General features: G+C 34.7%; 1 protein-coding gene across 1 annotated transcript in view; it reads right to left on the bottom strand.

The window, feature by feature from the left end:
• Positions 1 to 4,871: 4,871 nt before the first annotated feature.
• Positions 4,872 to 24,506, bottom strand: part of LOC138336630 (ankyrin repeat, SAM and basic leucine zipper domain-containing protein 1-like) — a 36,336-nt gene continuing 16,701 nt past the window's right edge. Inside the window, exons 10-12 of the mRNA XM_069286153.1 lie at positions 13,696 to 13,813; positions 10,111 to 10,215; positions 4,872 to 6,878 (exon numbers count right to left, since the gene is read on the bottom strand). Of these exons, the coding sequence (XP_069142254.1) occupies positions 6,693 to 6,878; positions 10,111 to 10,215; positions 13,696 to 13,813 (409 nt within the window). The 3' untranslated portion in view covers positions 4,872 to 6,692. The remainder of the gene's footprint in view (positions 6,879 to 10,110; positions 10,216 to 13,695; positions 13,814 to 24,506) is intronic.

The following is a 24,506-nucleotide window of genomic DNA, read 5'->3' as shown; positions in this document are numbered from 1 at the left end:
AGACGTTGAAGAAGATTGAGGAATAGGAATGATGTCATAAACCCGCTTTGATTATAAGTCAGAATCCTTCAGGAACCAGTTTTACTTTGGAGGATGCCACACCTTAACGAATTAAGTACAAAACAAAATATGTCTGGCAGGAGCCTTGATGACATTTCTTAGCATGTGGAATCTCCAGTTTTGGAAACAATCAGCGTTTCATCTTTATCCGTGAAGATACACGATGGTTAAATAGAAATGATTCTCAAGGAGAGAGAATAGGTAGATCTAATAACAAAGGGGTAAATAGCACAAATAAATACAAAAGTTGGGAGATTGTTGAGATGAAACGAAAACGAAAAATGTCACAATCTGAGAACACACCACAGAGGCAGCCGTGTAACTATTTCCCAAAATGATTCTGTAACATACTCTTTAGTAATCTATTGTAAATTCAATCTTGCTCCATATACTTATGTTTCCGCGTGAATTTCTCAAATAGCCGCGTATTAGCAAAAACATAAAGAGAAACCAAAAACAAAGAAATGGTCCACAATTATGGTGGAAGAAAGGGAAAGGAAAGTTCAGGTTAGCAATGCCTAGTATAATACCATGTCCCTTTTTGATGCAATGTATCTGTCTGGCTAATAGAGTAATATCTAACTTTATATCCGCTACTACGTTACACAATGTATTCTTTCATACCTATGGGTATAATACTGCTTGTCTAATGCAATACAATCATGTCGCCTGAGGCAGTATTACATTTCTACTCGTGAAATACAACCTTGTGACGTCACAGCTTCAACAGAATTACTATTTTCACGGTAAAATTTTACCATTTACTATACAAAGATGCAAGCAACGAGATTTGCGTTGAAAATATCACGTAGTTTTCATGTATGGAAAATTGACTTCAAACTTATTTTTCAATATGCGGGTTATCACAGTTGTAAAATTGCAATAAAACTTCGAGGTGTGAAAGAAAAAAATATTCATATTTGAATATGAAGGATAGGGTTATTCTACCATCGAGATCACAAAAATGTTGTAAACCCTTGGTAGCAATAAATTTTTACAGAATTTTGTGACCTTCGGCTAGAATATCCTTATACTTCATATACACATATGAGAGAGTTATATTCCCGTATTGGTTGGTTGATTTTGCTAAACGTCTAAACAGACAAAGTCTTTTAAGGACGACGTCCCCTGAATACGTGATCCTAGGACAAAAGTTAGCTACCACTTTCACTTAAATAATATAAAGATACAATGTGTGATTTCCTTTGATATCAAGAATCGTTGACATTTCAAGATGACACAGACATCCGGAAGTTAATCTCCCGTTTAATCATATATGTCGGTCAGAACAATTTTATTCGACTTCAAATATATAACCGATTAATTGATAACCCGACTTGATAGTTTTCTCATATCAATATATAAATGAAATGTGTTACAAACACTGATAAAATATATACACAACATAGATTTAACTATAAAATTATACTTGAAAGTTCAATGTATTAACAAATAATCATTAGTTTCATGAGTAAAATATTCCTTATGATACGTGTATTGCATATAAGGTGTGTCCGAGACCGAGGTATGCTCGTGTAAATGCATATGCCAAGAATCGGGGGCAAGTGTCAAGATTTTCAAAATCATTCATGACGAAAGCGGTCGTGTTACTATTTATTCTTTTTTTTACTTAAAATATCGGATAAAAGTTGTTTTTTTTTTACAAAAGTGTCATCGGTTTTTGGCATGTTCATCATACATGAGCATATTTTTGAAAATGTTTTAGCATGTTAACATATCCTTCTAACGATCTAATGTCACAAGCATTTTACATTTCTCTTACGATCGACACTTCAATAACATTTTTCGTCACTTAATTATAAAATTTGATTGTCTTAATTGCAATTTCGAGTTATTTCTGAACTTCCCTAATTTTGAACCAGATAAGCAAATACCAATGATGAGGCGGAATGTCGATTAAATCTGATTTTTCCAACTGTATTTCCAGTCTTCAGCGACCAGCGAATTGGAACCAAACTAAAATGCCATGACCTGGAACTTTGGTAAGTAAACATTCTTCACAAAATATCAACGATGTCACATCATACATGTATTGATAATGATAAAATAAAACAGAAAACATTTTATTCAACAAAAATAAAAACTTTATTCTTTTATTTGGCACAACCACATGAAAATCAATTTCATAGTAGTGAGGACAATTAATCATGATTAATATAAAATGTACAGTTTATTCTTGGTTATTTCAAATTAATCATACACATACATATTTCTTTCTCTCCCTCTCCGCATCCATGGTCTTTACAGCGCACATCAAACGCAAATACTGTAAACCAACTAGTTTTCGGGTGCAATTAAGTTTGGCGTATATCGCTAGCTGTTAGAATCCGCAAAAAATACTAGCCATAGAAATGTTCTAAATGCAGGGTCCAGTTTCACGAGCATTCCTTAAAGTCAAGGAATCCCTAGAATTACAATTCCCTATAGGAAAACAATACCGAATTTAAGAAAGGCTCCTTCAGATTTTTAACTAAACTTTTGTAATGCTTTTTCTATGAGGAAATCTAAGCAAAGAAATTCCTTAGAGTTAAGGAGTGTTCGTGAAACTGGGCCCTGTTACAGCAGAACAATCGTAATCGCGAATATAATCGTCCTGAAAATGTTGTTTGGCCTGAAGACGCGGAAATAAATCGCCGCGAAAATAAGCTGGTTCACAGTATATTCAACAAAACTTTGGTTGAATCATTTAATTATTTGGTTGTCTATGATCATAGAAATAATTTTCACTCTCAGTTTAACTGTCGAGTCCTAGTCAAATTAAAATCAGATCCTTTATTCTCACTCCGTTCAGAGAGGATCTGACAACATCCTGCAGAGGTCACGTTCTGGTGACCTTTTAGATTGTTCAATCAAATCACTGCTTTCAAACCCTAGTTTGCAGAGTTTTTTAAAATGCGTTTCGCGTCTGTAGTCATTTTATTCTTGGTTGCAAAATGAGCATATATAGAAGTTAAATGGGTGTTCATACTGTGACAAAAAGGAATAAGGATATGTCTTAATCAGGTTGCTCCACGACCTATATTTCTAAAACAGATGGAAAAGTGTTTGGACCTTGTGTTCACCTCTAACACATTCATACATATCATGAATAAAAAATTTGACTGATGCTGCAGCGATGGATTTGAATACTTGCTCAAAAAGCTTAAATGTGGACGTCAAAGTTACAACCTAGGAACTTAGCTTACAGTTACTAACGTAAGGCAAAATCTTTTTTACGACACTTAATCATATGGCAAGACTTATGGCCGTTACTATGATTGAACACTTGAAAAAATATTTTTTAGGTGAATCGGAAATCTTATGGAGGACCTAGTTAGACGTGATGCTAAACTCAAAGAAGACACATCAAATCATATTTCGTAGCGTTTAAATGAAAATGAAAATGAAATAATGGTTGCTGAAAAAAGAACACAAATTCTTGTAGCCGCTGCCATTAGCACATTGTGATTGGAAGTGCATAAAGGAAATGAAAGTGGAATGTACATCATTTGCATAAACCTTGTACTTACTAGAAATGTGAGTTATTAATTCACGCTTTCTGGGAGTTCTAAAATATCAACATTCCAGTATGTCATTTCAATGTTTTTTGAACGATGACTACAAACTATAAGATATTTGCAATTAAAAGACATGGTGCATTCAATGTATATTTGTGTAGTCATTGTTGTTAGTAATGGGATTGAGTTACATTACAGTGAGCACGTCAATAATGACCACACAAGGGACAAAAAATTGTCTCAATATACACAAGTCAAACCAGGTCAGTTTGGACTCCAGGAAAGTGGCATTCTTTATGCAGAGGTGGTCCCTAGGACAGGTTTGACTGCAGTTAACTTTACATTAGGCATGTTAGGTTCCACTAAAATTCTACATACATGTATACACAATGTACACAGGTTAGAGTTGAACAGGATCATTGTTTAAAGCATAATTCATATGAAATATCAATTTGAAGCGATAATTATTGTAACAATGATAATAAATTATACACAATCTGATTACATAGGCTTTAGATGAATGAACACATGGTTAAAGTTTCTACAGAAAACAAAGATATGGTGCATGATTAACCATGCTGTCAATCATAATTCCTAATTGGCTGATTTGCACTTTTTCGCGTACTATGATTTAGAATAAGTTTTGCTTCCATTCCCCTTTAAACAAAAAAAAAATTCTACCAACATGTCTGTCTACATTTTCTCTCACTCAAACTCACCTACATACACACAGTCAAACCTCAGTACCTAGACGATAAAGCCATGGAAAACCTTGAAACACACAGTATTTGAGTATATCTTAGGCAATACTGATTATACATATGTATGTTTGTTTAGGAGACCTTGACATTATCTTTTCAATAATGTCAAATATAAAATCAAATTTGCATATCACAAATATTAAGGTTATAACACAAAATAATAAAAAAAACAATTTATAACAATTGAATATCTCTTAATAGGGTGAACATTATCTCAAAATCCTTTTGGGTCCAAAGGGAAATCTTAAGTTATATGTGCTGACTTACAATTAAATCCTTTTGGGTCCAAAGGGAAATCTTAAGTTATATGTGCTGTATTTTCTGACTTACAATTAAATCAAGAAGGCTTTTAATAGGTTATTCATCACCAAAAGTTACCAATATTTTGAGAATAACAATACTTTCAATGTGTAAGTTTTAATTTTACAAATACAAATAGGAGCTGAAAATGATATTTGGCAGTACTGCCAAAATAAGTTCAGCAGTATTGCCAAAAATAATTATTTTTACATCTGCATCAATGAGTAATGCGAAGTTGTCTACAATTTCATTTAACATTTGTACAGTACTGTTATTAATTGTAAAGTGATTTATACAATTCATGTATGCTTCCATTTACACATACATGTGGCATAACAACAAAAATTTTACTGGGCATTAGTTATATATGTGTTTTAACTTATGCTTATAAGGCATCATATATGTTTGTCTGTCCATTTGAATGATTTTCTCGGTTTTATTCATTAAACCTATTGTTTTCAATAGATTACAGAAGAAAATATAACATGTCAAAATTTATTTTCGGCCAGTTACGGCACATATAACTTTAAACCAAGAGTAGAGACTTGCCGAATGTTTGACAGCTAACCGCAAGATACAAGATGAGACAAGGTTACTGTGTAGAAATTTACACCATCATATTGGCATCATTGTATTACTGTCATGGTGTCATGACATTATAATATTACATACCACATAAAACAATTATTGAAAATGTGCCAAGATCTGGTATAGCTTGTTTTACAGTTTAAATTGGCGATAGAAAAAAATACTTTAAAGGTCTAGATAGGAAAAAAATGATGAAAACAATGTTTCAAAATTTAAAAAAAGAGAAAACAGTGTTTAATTTAATAAATTGTTTGCTCACAACCCAATCTTTTGTCAATCCATGTTAATAATCTATCCATCGGGTAAAGGCGTATTTAATTCATCTATCAAAATACTATTTTAGACAGAAAAGGTAAAGCAACAGAACGATAAACACAACTGTGCTTTGATCTGTCAAGTTACAGTTATTGTTCTCTTGGAATGGTCTGTTAAAACAACTGTTGTCACAGTTATCCAAGATAAAATTGTGGATACTAGGCTCAGTAGTAGGCTGTAACTCATTAAATAACATAACAACCATCTACATTTTGAGGAATTTGAACGACAAAATATGTTTCTAAAATACAGTGGAGGCTGCCATTTTATCACAACATCCTCAACTTCTGACATCTTGTCATTTTCTACTGATGTCAAACCATTAGGTCACAGTGATTTTTCTGACTGGCACAGCCAATGGAAACCACTTCAGCTCATATTACACTAGTGACACATGCAAAAATATTACATGAGCCAAATCACTGGGTATCAGGGCTTGGTTGTTCTATTAGCTTAATCACTTGATTAGTGAAATTTTCATTTTTCACTTGCTGCAAAGCCTATACCAATGAAGTTTTAAGAATCTTACTATAAACTGTTAAGTCAGTATTAAAAGAAATGTTTTCACCTTGATGTGAACATTGTCGTTAAACTGTGATTCATCTAATCATTCTTTGAACATGAGCCCTAGCAAATTATGTGATAAAAATCTATATCAATGAGTCACTATTACAGCTCACTGACAATTCTCAATCAAAGTCAGACAGATGCTTTGCATGGTAATGATACACCGTAACATTTCAATGGTCACACAATATGTGGTATATGTAACCTGAGACAAAGGAATATAAACATTACAATATCAACAAATTTGTAAACTAAATGCAGTGAGCATATGTTCAGTATACTGTAAAGGCAGCATTTTTTATAATTTTCTCTTGAATCATGCATGATTCCTTTCCAGGATATAAATGTTCAACCAAAGTCACTGATGACAGAATACAATGAAGTATTTAAACAAGGGGTCCAAATGAAGCTTTTCTTCAATTATTGTCTCAGCACATTTGGTCTTACTTACAATACCAACTGGACACTGGCCTTATCTTTACACTGACCAACTGACCACATCCTAATAAGGTGTGTGGTGTAATACTGGACACAAACCAGTTTTCATCAACTTCCTGTCTAACTTGAAATAGATGTGGTGCTATCAAGAAATATCTGTATTTAAGAAATTAGTACACAGTTCCTGTATGGAGGATCTCTTCCATACCACCATTCCTACGGATCCTACACATAGTCCTATCACAAACACTCGTCTCAGGTTCAACCTGGATTTCCTTTTCCTCTTGGCCTTCACTTTATCTGGAGGCGTGTACTGTCCTGACTCCACAACCTGGAAACAATTCAATTTTATATGTTACATTCAATTCCATTGGTTAGAAGTTTGGGGTTACAAACCCTGTGACTTTGGTCAAAGTCATTTTATTAACAAACTAGAATGGATAAAGATATCAGTTTAGTGCAATTGTTTTTAACTTGCTATTAAATCTTATTTAATTGTTTTATCATAAGTAAGATTTCCATTTTTTATCTCCTGTCACACTGCATCCAGATTTCATATAAAAATGCATTACATATATTTTTACTAGTTTGACCTTGGTCAATGTGGTAATTTATTAAATCTCTCATTAAAGTAACCAAACTAGAAATGTTTTAAAGAAGAAAATGGGACATGATGGGACAGTATGGGGCAATGAAGGCAAATTTTAAATACAAGACAGAAAATTCTTTTGATCCACAATGTACTGATCATTACTTACCATATATTCTATTCAAATCTATCTTCCTATAATTATCAGCTTTAACTTTTGGAAGAATTTCTGTAAAATTGTTATTTCTGTTAAGAGGGTGTAAAGCCAACCAAACAAAAACGATGTTTAGAGAATGCCTTTGAACTTTTCTGATTGAATGCCTGTCAAACTGTAATTTTTATTCCCCTCCGAAATTACACCCAAATCGGTGCATCACCATAAGCTATCCATCAGAGTCGGGAAAACTCTTGGTTTCTTGTCTGTAGAGATAGAGTTAAAGACTTTGAGGGAATAATCCATCTGATGATGGACAGCCAGACGGTGATAGACCATACGCTACACACCGCTCGCTATATCAATCCCACCTGGGGCAGACACGGTAAATTGTCCAAACCACCATTTAACGGAGATATTGGCTTTAAATATTATCATGTTGAGATCGAACTTCATTATTGCTTTTTGTTCCAACAGAACTACATAACTTCATATGTCTAGTGTAATGATAAGTAACTTCATTCAATTTTTACACTACCATTGTAGTTATTGTGAAATGATCATGTATTTGAGTGCTTATTATTTCATACAGTGGAACAGACAAATTTTGAAATTGGTTTAATTTATTGAAATGCTGTTCAATTTGAAATGAAATATAATCCCAATTCACACATATTCATTGTCCTTCTTCTTGGTTATATTGAAATCTGGATAATGGTAAAGAATGCAACTCATGTTTTCATGCAGTCACTTGATTCATGACAGATGTTGTAAGCTCTTCAAGCATTTGAATGACCGTGATTTCATTTGATACAATTTTGCTGAATATTTTGCCATTTTAAGTTAAGAATAAATTAGTTTGAAAAATAACAACATTACTAACCACATCAACCTTACACTGCCCTTCAAAAGTTCTGTTATATGTGCAGTTTTACAAATATACCGTACAGAAATATGTAAATCTTGTTAATACAGGCATCAGTATATATTATTTATCAATGTATTTATCTTATCTAAATCATCAATTTATTTTTTGGGAGTTTTCTCAGAAATGATTTGCCAGCAAATTTTAACATATGTACAAATGAAACAGATGTACAAATGCAATAGAACTTTTGGATGTGTGATACTGTTTTAGGTAATCTATGAGCATCATTCTTATCTCATCACAAATTAAAAATATCACCAAAAATAAATTATGAAAAGAAAGAAAGTGCCATTTTAAGAAAGGCCTTGAATACATATGTAAATTCTATTTAACAATACATGTATCATAGTGCATTTTGTTTATATGATTTTTATGTATAGGGTGAAGTTTGGTAATATGAAAATGTTGGTTGTTTATATACAGAAAATGTTTAAAAAATCACTGGTTTTATTTCTTCCAAACCTTGACAGAAGATGGATAACAACATTGTTACTTGATAAAACAAGTAAAAAGAATATTGAACTATGATAATATTTTGATTACCAGCTTATGGAGTGAATATTTTTTAGTTGATACACATCACTGAAGTTATCTATCATAAGTCCCAACACCATGAGTTTATTAAATCCAGCATATTTTGTGATTTTATTAGCACACTATTAGGGTGAATACACTTGATAGTCAGGACCACCATGTAGAATACATTTAAAATTCCTTTTAATCTCTCCAAAATTACATAATATCTAAGTCTGAAAAATCACCTCTATATAGGGTGTTGAATTTAATTAAATAAAACAAAAGCGTTTGAAGATTCATTTTAACTACATTAAACCCTGTTTTTACAGATATAGTAAAACGAAGATTATTTTTCTAGAATAAAATAAAAAAAAAGTGGAAAAAAAACCCTGAGACCACCAGCACAGGATTAAACATAAATAAATCCAATTTAATGACTATAGAAAACAGATGTTTATCATACTACATCACAGAAAAGGTCACACTTGCTCATTTTATATGATGGTAATAAAGATGTTTATTAATAAATAGATCAAATAAAAAACATGGATGTACATGTACATATTGTTTCCTTACAGAACAGTGCATGTTAATATTCCTTTTATCTACTGCAAACAATAGACCATGCAGGTGTTTGATGTATTAAATAGGTGTTTGAGAATTAACCCATTTATCCCTGAGGACACATTTGGACCCTTCTAATTCAAAGACTGGTAGAGTTCATTATGAATTGTCAGGGGTGAATGAATTAACACTTATTAGATACAATGCTGTGCTGGTGTTTTAAGGTTATATGACGATATACAAGTAGATTTATTGCTCATCATATAAAATACCAGTTCCCTCTCATAGGTGGTCCACATGTATACTACTCTTTAAAGTTTATTAGCAGAAAACTATATATAATGCTGAGGGAGGGGGGGGGGGGTGGTAATACCATATACAAGTGTATTAGCACTTTTCTGATTCAACATCATTTCTTAAGCCCCAAATTAATAACTCAGAGATAGATGCTAGTGATCAAATATCAGACACCTTTACCACTATGCCACCACTACACCAATCAATCATAGTCAGGATTCAATACTAAAATAGAGTATATAATACAGAGATCTCACAGGATAAGTACAAGAGCATCCTGTTAACAAACTTTCTTTCACCTTTAAAAATCATTGTTGATGACATCCATTGCAGAGATGAGTTTTCACAAAATTAATTACCTTGATAGCAAAGTTCACCAAAATAAAGCACAAGTGGAAGAAAGTTTGATTACAGTAGATGATTTTGCCTTTAGACTTTGAGTTTATTTACAGTCAATGATTTTATGTACCTTTTGTAACTGTGTGATTTTATTTACAGTCAATGATTTTATGTACCTTTTGTAACTGTGTATTGAGGAGTGTAAGTTCCTTGTCCAGGGCTGTAACGTTCCTACTGGTGTCCTGGGAATGGCTCAGGATCTGGGATGGACTCGTACCATCCTGTACATACAAAACAATGTCTCACTGTCAAAAATGGGATGGACTTAACATCTTGTACATACAAAATGTCACACTGTCAACAAGAGGCCCAGAGGGCCTGTATCGCTCACCTGGTTTTTTGTTAGTAATTATCACAAGACTCTGACAATTAGAAAAATAAGCAAACTTGACTCCCAAAGTTTAATTTTGAATCACAACCATACAATGATGCTATTGATACCATACAAATATGCTATCCAATACATAGGTTCAGAGACAAAGTAATTTATATGAAAGTAGCAGCCTAATTGACCTTTTTGACCTCGTATCTATTGCAGTCTAAGGCCCTGGGGGTCAGCCCTATCATTTGTACAATTTCAAATCCCAACCCTATATACTACCATTGCATTATAAGTGCTCTTCCATTCTTAGTTGCAGAGAAGAAGTCGTTTATATGGAAATAGCTAAATTAACCCCTTTTGACTCCACCCTTCAGGCCCCTGGGGGGTCAGCCCCATCATTTGCAAAATTTTGAATCCAAACCCTATAAGGATGTAACCATTGCATTATGAGCGTAATCCCATGTTAAGTTGCAGAGAAAAAGTCATTTATATGGAAATTGACCACTTTTGACCCCGCCCCTCAGGCCCCCGGGGGTCAGCCCTATCATTTGCACAATTTTGAATCCCCACAATATAAGGATGCTACCATTGTATTATGGGTGCTATACCATGCTTAATTTCAGAGAAGAGGTCGTTTATATGAAAATAGCCAAATTGGTCCCTTTTAACCCCGCCCCTCAGGCCCCCAGGGGGTCAGCCCCATCATTTGCACAATTTGGAATCCCCACCCTATAAGGATGCTACCATTGCATTATGGGTGCTATACCACGCTTAGTTGCAGAGAAGAAGTCATTTATATGGAAAAAGCCAAATTGACCCCTTTCGACCCCGCCCCTCAAGCCCCCAGGGGGGGTGGGGGGTGGGGGGTCAGCCCTATCATTTGCACAGTTTTGAATCCCCACCCTATAAGGATGCTACCATTGCATTATGGGTGCTATACCATGCTTAGTTTCAGAGAAGAAGTCATTTCTATGGAAATAGCCAAATTGGCCCCTTTTGATCCCGCCCCTCAGGCCCCCGGGAGGTCAGCCCCATTATTTGTACAATTTTGAATCCCCACCCTATAAGGATGCTACCATTGCATTATGGGTGCTATCCCATGCTTGGTTTCAGAGAAGAAGTCGTTTATATGAAAATAGCCAAATTATTGACCCCTTTTGACCCCGCCCCTCAGGCCCCCCGGGGGTCAGCCGCATCATTTGTACAATTTTGAATCCCTACCCTATAACGATACTACCATTGCATTATGAGTGCTATATCTTGCTTAGTTTCAGAGAAGAAGTCGTTTTATGGAAATAGCCAAATTGACCCCATTTGACCCCGCCCCTCAGGCCCCCGGGGGGTCAGCCCCATCATTTGTACAATTTTGAATCCCCACCCTATAAGGATGCTACCATTGCATTATGGGTGCTATCCCATGCTTGGTTTCAGAGAAGAAGTCGTTTTATGGAAATAGCCAAATTGACCCCTTTTGGCCCCGCCCCTCAGGCCCCGGGTGATCAGCCCCATCATTTGTACAATTTTCAGTTAGTATCCCATAAGGATGCTACCAGTCAAATTTTGTTGAAATCCGACCAGCGGTTATGGAGAAGAAGTCGATTGTTGACGGACGACGAACGCTGGACGACGGACGCTGCGGTATCCCATAAGCTCACCTCGGTCCTTCGGACCAGGTGAGCTAAAAAAGGGAGATGTGACCAACCTGTACATACAAAATGTCACACTGTCAAATCCGGAAATGTGTTAACTATCTGGAGGCTGTTTCTACTACTCACTTGGGGTACAGTAGAGCATTTTTTAATATTCAATGATGACTTTTTTTCCACTTCAACAAATTTTATTGACATACATGATGACAATTTAGTCTAAAAGAAAGTGTAGGTCTGTGTTATATTTACTTTTTCATTTACTACTACAGAACATTCCTGACTGAGATTCAATAAAATTTCCAAGGAGAAGGGACTTTTCAGAAATCAACAATCAACAATTACTTTTAAGGCTACAATAGGTTTGTGATAACATACTTCACAAAGAATATATATTAGAGAGTGAAGGAATGGTCTGAATTTTTACTTTTGGAATCATGACCAAGGACTTTGTATGCCATGCTAATAAACATCTGTAATAGAATGACACATCAAATGATAGTTTTAATATAGTGAACATGTAGATTTAAGCTCGGGATTTGTTGGCTAAATCAGAAGTGTTTACACCAGAAATTCTCAAAATTAAATCAGAAACAAACTTCATAAAAATATTATAAAGTTATTTAGAAATTAAAAACAAAGTTTAAAAGCAGCTGGTATTTTGAGTCATAATCTTCAAAACCAGAAGCCCTGATCGGGTCATTATACAACTAATTTTCTCCAAACAGGATCCTAACTCTGTGATATTCAATTTACCTAACGATGTCGGTACAGATATTAGGAGGGGCCAGTATACGTGGCCGGAATTGGTAGCAGGATTGTATAGATCAGATATAATTGATTGCTTCGTATCAGGTTATTAGGTTTCCACAGAAAACAGGAGCAAGATTTTGGCACCAAACTCCTGAGTTGTGATATTCCAAAGTACAGTTTGGTTTGATTATGGGTCATTAAGGGCGTGCCAGGTCTATATAGTGGAGGAAAGACGGAGTATCCAGAGAAAAACCACCAACCATGTCAGAACATCTCAACCACTTGGCCACAGTGTCTAGTATAGAGTTGTATTACATATGATAATTGTCCTAACAAATGCCTGTAACAAATGCCTATCATTATTTGACCATGTGATATTAGCTATATATAGTTTCACCCACTTTGGCCAGTCTGGGGTCAGAAAATTGTGTCCATTTTGTAATGACGGTGTTCCTTGCTGTATGCCTGTACAAATCAAAATTAAACAACATCTATGGTATTCAAAAATCATATGTCCAGAAGAATAATTTCTTTTCTTTTTACAAGTGAAAATTGCCATTAACTTTTATCCATTATAATATTCAATGAATGTATTTTCAGGCCGTTTTTTTTTTTTTTTATTTTAAAACTGTATGATTTTTTTTAATAGTAGGAAGTGTATTTCTTGAGAAATGTATGTATGTTTGTTGTCCTGAAGAAGCCACGAGAGGCCGAAACTTGAAGACGATTATAATATATCTAACAAACCTACCCCAAAGCTGTTGTGATTTATATTCTTAACTCCATTTTCTTAGGAAATTTAGTACTTTCTAAAAGCTTTCTTTTTAAATCAACATGCAAAATTTTGTGTCCACTACCCTTATGGTACATGTAATTAAAACCATATTTTTTTAAAAATAGATTAACCAAAGGATATTCCTATTTTCCTAGTTTCTTTAGAGAATTTCCATACAAGATATGTCTAATGTCTATAAACTTACCTGGATTTCTAGAAATTGAGGTTGAGAAGATATCTGCTCTCGGATGAAACCAATAGTCGATGAGATATACTTAATGTGTTTACATATATTGGCTACCATGGCAACAGAATCAGCACAGCTACAAAGGAAACAACACCATATTGAGGTAACAATGTAAATTATACAATGTATATCAAAAGATTAAATTATCTTCAATATCCCACAGGAACTAGCTTATATAACCCACTTCATTCCCTTCAACAACTCAACTTACTCAAACAATTCAAATCAACTCCTTTATGGATGTACAAATGAAAGAAGTATAATATCACAGGTTTTACTGTACAATAGTGTCAGTTCAGTATAACAAGGTTTTATTGTACAATAGTGACAGTATAACAAGGTTTTACTGTACAATGGTGACAGTATAACAAGGTTTTACTGTACAATGGTGACAGTATAACAAGGTTTTACTGTACAATGGTGTCAGTATAACAAGGTTTTACTGTACAATGGTGACAGTATAACAAGGTTTTACTGTACAATGGTGTCAGTATAACAAGGTTTTACTGTACAATGGTGTCAGTATAGCAAGGTTTTACTGTACAATGGTGACAGTATAACAAGGTTTTACTCTACAATGGTGTCAGTATAGCAAGGTTTTACTGTACAATGGTGTCAGTATAACAAGGTTTTACTGTACACAATGGTGTCAGTATATAGCAAGGTGTTTTACTGTACAATGTTGACAGTATATAACAAGGTTTTACTGTACAATGGTGACAGTATAACAAGGTTTTACTGTACAATGGTGTCAGTATAACAAGGTTTTACTGTACAATGGTGACAGTATAACAAGGTTTTACTGTACAATGGTGTCAGTATAACAAGGTTTTACTGTACAATAGTGACAGTATAACAAGGTTTTACTGTACAATGGTGTCAGTATAGCAAGGTTTTACTGTACAATGGTGACAGCATAACAAGGTTTTACTGTACAATGGTGTCAGTATAGCAAGGTTTTACTGTACAATGGTGACAGTATAACAAGGTTTTATTGTACAATAGTGACAGTATAACAAGGTTTTACTGTACAATGGTGACAGTATAACAATGTTTTACTGTACAATAGTGACAGTATAACAAGGTTTTACTGTACAATGGTGACAGTATAACAAGGTTTTAGTGTACAATGGTGATGTAACTAACAAGGTTTTACTGTACAATGGTGACAGTATAACAAGGTTTTACTGTACAATGGTGACAGTATAACAAGGTTTTACTGTACAATGGTGTCAGTATAACAAGGTTTTACTGTACAATGGTGACAGTATAACAAGGTTTTACTGTACAATGGTGACAGTATAACAAGGTTTTACTGTACAATAGTGACAGTATAACAAGGTTTTACTGTACAATGTGACAGTATAACAAGGTTTTACTGTACAATAGGTGACAGTATAACAAGGTTTTACTGTACAATGGTGACAGTATAACAAGGTTTTAGTGTACAATGGTGACAGTATAACAAGGTTTTACTGTACAATGGTGTCAGTATAACAAGGTTTTACTGTACAATGGTGACAGTATAACAAGGTTTTACTGTACAATGGTGACAGTATAACAAGGTTTTACTGTACAATAGTGACAGTATAACAAGGTTTTACTGTACAATGGTGACAGTATAACAAGGTTTTACTGTACAATAGTGACAGTATAACAAGGTTTTACTGTACAATGGTGACAGTATAACAAGGTTTTACTGTACAATGGTGACAGTATAACAAGGTTTTACTGTACAATGGTGACAGTATAACAAGGTTTTACTGTACAATGGTGACAGTATAACAAGGTTTTACTGTACAATGGTGACAGTATAAACAAGGTTTTACTGTACAATGTGACAGTATAACAAGGTTTTACTGTACAATGGTGTCAGTATAACAAGGTTTTACTGTACAATAGTGACAGTATAACAAGGTTTTACTGTACAATGGTGACAGTATAACAAGGTTTTACTGTACAATGGTGTCAGTATAACAAGGTTTTACTGTACAATGGTGACAGTATAACAAGGTTTTACTGTACAATGGTGACAGTATAACAAGGTTTTACTGTACAATAGTGACAGTATAACAAGGTTTTACTGTACAATAGTGACAGTATAACAAGGTTTTACTGTACAATAGTGACAGTATAACAAGGTTTTACTGTACAATGGTGACAGTATAACAAGGTTTTACTGTACAATGGTGACAGTATAACAAGGTTTTACTGTACAATGGTGACAGTATAACAAGGTTTTACTGTACAATGGTGACAGTATAACAAGGTTTTACTGTACAATGGTGACAGTATAACAAGGTTTTACTGTACAATAGTGACAGTATAACAAGGTTTTACTGTACAATGGTGTCAGTATAACAAGGTTTTAATGTACAATAGTGACAGTATAACAAGGTTTTACTGTACAATGGTGACAGTATAACAAGGTTTTAGTGTACAATGGTGACAGTATAACAAGGTTTTACTGTACAATGGTGTCAGTATAACAAGGTTTTAGTGTACAATGGTGTCAGTATAAAAGGTTTTTACTGTACAATGTTGACAGTATAACAAGGTTTTACTGTACAATAGTGACAGTATAAACAAGGTTTTACTGTACAATAGTGACAGTATAACAAGGTTTTACTGTACAATAGTGACAGTATAACAAGGTTTTACTGTACAATAGTGACAGTATAACAAGGTTTTACTGTAGAATGGTGACAGTATAACAAGGTTTTATTGTACGATGATTGTCAGTATATAACAAGGTTTTGCTGTACAATGGTGAGAGTATAACAAGGTTTTACTGTACAATGGTGACAGTATAACAAGGTTTTACTGTACAATAGTGACAGTATAACAAGGTTTTACTGTACAATGGTGACAGTATAACAAGGTTTTATTGTACAATGGTGACAGTATAACAAGGTTTTACTGTACAATGGTGACAGTATAACAAGGTTTTGCTGTACAATGGTGACAGTATAACAAGGTTTTACTGTACAATGATGACAGTATAGCAAGGTTTTACTGTACAACGGTGTCAGTATAGCAAGGTTTTACTGTACAATGGTGTCAGTATAGCAAGGTTTTACTGTACAATAGTGACAGTATAACAAGGTTTTACTGTACAATAGTGACAGTATAAACAAGGTTTTACTGTACAATAGTGTGTCAGTATAGCAAGGTTTTACAGTACAATAGTGACAGTATAAGAAGGTTTTACTGTACAATGGTGTCAGTATAGCAAGGTTTTACAGTACAATAGTGACAGTATAACAAGGTTTTACTGTACAATGGTGACAGTACAGCAAAGTTTTACTGTACAATGGTGTCAGTACAACAAGGTTTTACTGTACAATAGTGACAATATAAACAAGGTTTTACTGTACAATGGTGTCAGTATAACAAGGTTTTACTGTACAATAGTGTCAGTATAACAAGGTTTTACTGTACAATAGTGACAGTATAACAAGGTTTTACTGTACAATGGTGACAGTATAACAAGGTTTTACTGTACAATAGTGACAGTATATCAAGGTTTTACTGTACAATGATGCCAGTATAGGTTTTCTTGGTTTTTCTATGTTATTGAAAACAAAAAAGACAAGAAGTTAGAAATGTTTAACACGTACAATACAAGTACAGAACAATTTGTTTGTCTTGTTAAGAGAACAGCGATGGAATCAAATGAAGTGTTGAAGTGTGTGTTGAAGTTAAGGAAATGGTTTGTTTAATTCTACATGCGAAAGCACATGTTACAGGCCTATATATACCTGAACGGGATTGTGTGACCCTGAACAAGTCTAGTTAGCTTCATCTACTTTTCTACAATGTGTCTATAGCACATTCATCCCTGAAAACACGTTTAGAGTCTTCTAAATCAAAGACTTAATTGACCAGTCCATTATGAAATGTTGGGTATGAATGGGTTAAATTTCAACCATGAACAAATTTTTTAACTCTTTTAATTTTACAACTGTTTTCTTTATTGCAATATCTGTGAGTGTATATTAAAGTTTGCTTTTATTAATGTTTTTTAAGAATGAGAAAATACCCAGAATAAAACTGAAATCTTTTTGTACCTGTTAATAGTGAAAAACACACAGTTTCAAACAAACCCCAACCTAACATACCCAGAATAAAACTGAAATCTTTTTGTACCTGTTAATAGTGAAAAACACACAGTTTCAAACAAACCCCAACCTAACATACCCAGAATAAAACTGAAATCTTTTTGTACCTGTTAATAGTGAAAAACACACAGTTTCAAACAAACCCCAACCTAACATACCCAGAATAAAACTGAAATCTTTTTGTACCTGTTAATAGTGAAAAACACACACAGTTTCAAACAAACCCCAACCTAACATACCCAGAATAAAACTGAAATCTTTTTGTACCTGTTAATAGTGAAAAACACACAGTTTCAAACAAACCCCAACCTAACATACCCAGAATAAAACTGAAATCTTTTTGTACCTGTTGATAGTGAAAAACACACAGTTTCAAACAAACCCCAACCTAACATACCCAGAATAAAACTGAAATCTTTTTGTACCTGTTAATAGTGAAAAACACACAGTTTCAAACAAACCCCAACCTAACATACCCAGAATAAAACTGAAATCTTTTTGTACCTGTTAATAGTGAAAAACACACAGTTTCAAACAAACCCCAACCTAACATACCCAGAATAAAACTGAAATCTTTTTGTACCTGTTAATAGTGAAAAACACACAGTTTCAAACAAACCCCAACCTAACATACCCAGAATAAAACTGAAATCTTTTTGTACCTGTTAATAGTGAAAAACACACACACAGTTTCAAACAAACCCCAACCTAACATACCCAGAATAAAACTGAAATCTTTTTGTACCTGTTAATAGTGAAAAACACACAGTTTCAAACAAACCCCAACCTAACATACCCAGAATAAAACTGAAATCTTTTTGTACCTGTTAATAGTGAAAAACACACAGTTTCAAACAAACCCCAACCTAACATACCCAGAATAAAACTGAAATCTTTTTGTACCTGTTAATAGTGAAAAACACACAGTTTCAAACAAACCCCAACCTAACATACCCAGAATAAAACTGAAATCTTTTTGTACCTGTTAATAGTGAAAAACACACAGTTTCAAACAAACCCCAACCTAACATACCCAGAATAAAACTGAAATCTTTTTGTTACCTGTTAATAGTGAAAAACACACAGTTTCAAACAAACCCCAACCTAACATACCCAGAATAAAACTGAAATCTTTTTGTACCTGTTAATAGTGAAAAACACACAGTTTCAAACAAACCCCAACCTAACATACCCAGAATAAAACTGAAATCTTTTGTTAATAGTGAAAAAAAAACACACAGTTTCAAAAAACACAACCCCAACCTAACATACCCAGAATAAACTGAAATCTTTTGTTAATAGTGAAAAACACACAGTTTCAAATCTTTAACATACCCAGAATAAACTGAAATCTGTTTGTAATAGTGAAAAACACACAGTTTCAAACAAACCCCAACCTAACATACCCAGAATAAAACTGAAATCTTTTTGTACCTGTTAATAGTGAAAAACACACAGTTTCAAACAAACCCCAACCTAACATACCCAGAATAAAACTGAAATCTTTTTGTACCTGTTAATAGTGAAAAACACACAGTTTCAAACAAACCCCAACCTAACATACCCAGAATAAAACTGAAATCTTTTGTACCTGTTAATAGTGAAAAACACACAGTTTCAAACAAACCCCAACCTAACATACCCAGAATAAAACTGAAATCTTTTGTACCTGTTAATAGTGAAAAACACACAGTTTCAAACAAACCCCAACCTAACATACCCAGAATAAAACTGAAATCTTTTTGTACCTGTTAATAGTGAAAAACACACAGTTTCAAACAAACCCCAACCTAACATACCCAGAATAAAACTGAAATCTTTTTGTACCTGTTAATAGTGAAAAACACACAGTTTCAAACAAACCCCAACCTAACATACCCAGAATAAAACTGAAATCTTTTTGTACCTGTTAATAGTGAAAAACACACAGTTTCAAACAAACCCCAACCTAACATAATGTTCTGTTTTTTCCTGATGTTACTGTAGGTCAACATGTCTTTATTTTTTTCCCTCATGCCTACACTTGTGTGTTCTTCTGTCATATTGCCTTGTCTGTGTGTCAGATTCGAAAACTGCTTTAGCTTTACATTGTTTTTGTATTATCTAACAGAAAGACTAATTCACATTCAAGTTTTCTCGAGGAGCCATTCCAAGTATAAACCTTGAATTGGTACACTTCCACTCCACATTTCAAGTGCAGGTTGCTATAAAAGTGTCACTTCCTAATTACAACTCGCCAACAGGTGTCACCACCGTAGCCAAGCCGTTGTGAGGTGATGAGGATGTTTAGACGGCACTAACTTGCCCCAACCGTTTTCTAATGACAAGAAATTGGTCTACATCCAACGTACCCCACAAGCTCAATCCGACGTATGTACATCTATCTACAATCCACAAGTCTGGGCCTATAAAGCTACGGATTCACAGTATTTACAGTCATTGATCCTGATAAGGTTGGGGCCACAAGTGACAGCAAATTAACCCTTGACATTTAATTACGGTATGGTGGATTTTTTTCTGGGTGAAATTATTTCCAACATTCTGTAAGGAAATCCTAGAAATGAAAGGCCAAGGGCAGTGAATGAAAGGGGAGACAACTCAGGAATAAGGTGTAGACAAAGTATCACTGCTATCTTTATTTTAGTCTACACTTTTTGGGTGGAAGAATGGCAGTTTTTATAAGGAGACTCATAACAGAATGGTGATTTTGTCACAAAAAACAAAGTATTTAATTAGCCCATATCTTAATAAATATCATGATTAGTCCCAGTTATAAAAGTAATCATTAAAAGCATTGAAATACACTAAACTTTGATAACTATGACAACTTTTAATTACGAAAAAAAACTTTAAAAAAAACTAACAAATTTCGAAATATTCCCATTACCAGAAGATACTGTGATAGATTGAAGGTACATTTTTAAATAGAAATACCAGAATCTTAATCAAATAACTTAACTTTTTTTTATTTCTAAGAATGAATATTCAATGACTTAACTGTCATGTTTTTCACTTCATGGGACTCAGATCTATCATCTTGTAATGAGATAACCTGTTTCTCTTGTTACCCACTTTTGAAAAATGATAACTAATTTTATAATAACAACTCATTATCAAAATAGCTTGACACACAAAAACTGGTTAAGAAATTACTGTGGGTTTGTGGGTTTTATTAGTTTAATGCATATTAACAGCCAGGGTAATGTAAGGACGTGCCAGGTTTGTTTGGGGAGGAAAGCTGGAATACCCAGAGAAAAACCACCGACCAGCAGTCAGTACCTGGCAACTGCTGCACATGGGGTTCGAAGTCGCATCCCAGAGGTAGAAAGCTTGTGGTAATATGTTGGGACATCTTAACCACCGCAGCCCCCCCAAAATGAATGTAAGGAATATAAACTTTTATTCTAAAAACTCTGCTCTCCAGAACTACATGATTTCCTAGCCCGAGATACTCTGGCCCTGACACCAGACTTAGACATTATGACAGATAGATGTCTGGTTTAGGGCCAGAGCGCAGTAGTACTCGAAAACCTGGAATAAGCCGACACCGTTTGGTATCGGGCCAGGTACTCTCCGATTCAGACTACTTACAAAATATTACCACCGAGAATCGCCACTTACCTTGGTCTTTTCAACAAATGAATAATTTACCTACTCATAGCCATTAATTTCATCACGCATGCACGTTCTATTGTGTCAACACAGTAGTTTCTTTTCCGCAACTTTAAATTTCCCTCGTCGTCGTCGCCATTTTCTCGTAGTATGCAAATCATCTTTAATCTCGACGGATTGCTATATTTGGGTAGATCTGATATTCATTTGTTGTATAGACTAAGGTTAGTGGTGTTTCTCGGTGGTCAGTCTGAATCGGAGAGTACCTGGCCCGATACAAAACGGTGTCGGCTTATTCCAGGTTTTCGAGTACTACTGCGCTCTGGCCCTAAACCAGACATCTATCTGTCATAATGTCCAAGTCTGGTGTAAGGGCCAGAGTATCTCGGGCTACATGATTTCCAAGCAAATGATTGTAATACAATTCTTTAGTTGGGTTTAAGAAAGACAACTCTTCATCATTTGCTGAGGAGATAATTGCCTTGATTTATGATTACCAGAGTAATCTCCCTTCTATAGTATTCTCTTCTATTCAGAAAAGTGGATGTTTGATACTGTGGCCTGAAATGAGGCTACAACACCAAACATATGCCTCATATGCCTAAGATTTCCTGGGTAATCTTATGTTAACAATGAAGATTCACTTAGAGTTGCTAATGATACAATACTGTTTCACATCAATTTGATGCTTACTACATTGGACAATTTTGAAAATGTTTGCCGTGTTTACATATAGAAACAGCGACATCGCGATGTTAAAATCAAAATGTGACACTTGAATGTCCCACACACGAGTAAATGAACACTAACTGGCAACAACTTTTTCACAATGTCTATACAGCTTTTATGATTACTTACTATATATCTATGATAAAGATTCCTAAATAACATCATTTCAAATGTTGTATTGTGTGTTGTCGGTATTTCCCCATCTGGCATAAAACGAAAGTAGCGATCAAAAGAACCGTCCGCCTTTTTGTGTATGTGTGAAAGGAGCGGGTTGGTGTGACTTGTAAATAGTGTTAAATACGGTCTCTCTCACTCAGCTGACGGAGCATGCTTCTTTGGCTCAGTCGGTAGAGCCGTGGATTTCCACGCCGGAGACCGGGTTCGATTCCTGGTCAGGGCACTCGACAGGAATGTGTATTTTCCCTGTTCTTCTACATTGGCGCCCAACTAAATAACCCATGGTAGGTGGTTAAAGAGTCTCAGGTTGAGATTTAGGAAATCTCAAGAAAAACGGGGGAGTAGTGTAAAAGGAGCGGGTCGGTGTGACTTTGTAAATAGTGTTAAATACGGTTTCTCTCACTCAGCTGACGGAGCATGCTTCTTTGGCTCAGTCGGTAGAGCCGTAGATTTCCATGCTGGAGACCCGGGTTCAGATTCCTGGTCGGGGCACTCGACAGGAATGTGTATTTTCCCTGTTCTTCTACATATGTATAATAAAATGCCAAAATTCTGTGAAACAGACACATTTAAACAATGTTAAATACTTTGGCGCATACATTTCTTCATTATTATGTAATTACAAATATTAACCTGACTTAAAAATGTAAGTTGGTTATAGTAAGTTTCAGAAAAATTTGAAAATAAAAGCAAGATGAATATAGTTGAAGTCTGAAAAAACACATCTAAAAAACATCCAGCGTCCTTATTAGGGAAAACACGATATTAACAATAAGTAAATAACGGTTGCGACTCTACAAAATTATCAATCTCATCTTACATTCCCATTTTAAAAATTAAAAGTTGTTTCACAAAGGCAGTGGGACTTTATAAATTAACATGCACCAACAGCACATGTTGTGCGACACTTCCACAAAAACTTCTAGGGCAAGACTAATAACTACTTCTATACAGAATGTGGAAAGAATGCAAAAAGATTTAAATAGCTAAATAGTGATAGACTGACCTGATGTGTTTGGCCTGTACTGAAGGTATACTGCTTTTCTAATAACTAAACAGTGACAGACTGACCTGATATGTTTGGCCTGTACTGAAGGTATACTGCTTTTCTAATAACTAAAACAATGACAGACTGACCTGATGTGTTTGGCCTGTACTGAAGGTATACTACTATTCTAATAACTAAACAGTGACAGACTGACCTGATGTGTTTGGCCTGTACTGACGGTAATACTGCTATTCTAATAACTAAACAGTGACAGACTGACCTGATGTGTTTGGCCTGTACTGAAGGTAAACTGCTATTCTAATAACTAAACAGTGACAGACTGACCTGATGTGTTTGGCCTGTACTGAAGGTAAACTGCTATTCTAATAACTAAACAGTGACAGACTGACCTGATGTGTTTGGCCTGTACTGAAGGTATACTGCTATTCTAATAACTAAACAGTGACAGACTGACCTGATGTGTTTGGCCTGTACTGAAGGTATACTGCTATTCTAATAACTAAACAGTGACAGACTGACCTGATGTGTTTGGCCTGTACTGAAGGTAAACTGCTATTCTAATAACTAAACAGTGACAGACTGACCTGATGTGTTTGGCCTGTACTGAAGGTATACTGCTATTCTAATAACTAAACAGTGACAGACTGACCTGATGTGTTTGGCCTGTACTGAAGGTAAACTGCTATTCTAATAACTAAACAGTGACAGACTGACCTGATGTGTTTGGCCTGTACTGAAGGTAAACTGCTATTCTAATAAACTAAACAGTGACAGACTGACCTGATGTGTTTGGCCTGTACTGAAGGTATACTGCTATTCTAATAACTAAACAGTGACAGACTGACCTGATGTGTTTGGCCTGTACTGAAAGTTAAATTGCTATTCTAATAACTAAACAGTGACAGACTGACCTGATGTGTTTGGCCTGTACTGAAGGTAAACTGCTATTCTAATAACTAAACAGTGACAGACTGACCTGATGTGTTTGGCCTGTACTGAAGGTATACTGCTATTCTAATAACTAAACAGTGACAGACTGACCTGATGTGTTTGGCCTGTACTGAAGGTATACTGCTATTCTAATAACTAAACAGTGACAGACTGACCTGATGTGTTTGGCC

Source organism: Argopecten irradians, chromosome 12, assembly GCF_041381155.1.
Source record: "Argopecten irradians isolate NY chromosome 12, Ai_NY, whole genome shotgun sequence".
NCBI classification, from domain to species: Eukaryota; Metazoa; Mollusca; class Bivalvia; order Pectinida; family Pectinidae; genus Argopecten; species Argopecten irradians.
This window is presented reverse-complemented; position numbering and strand designations above follow the sequence as displayed.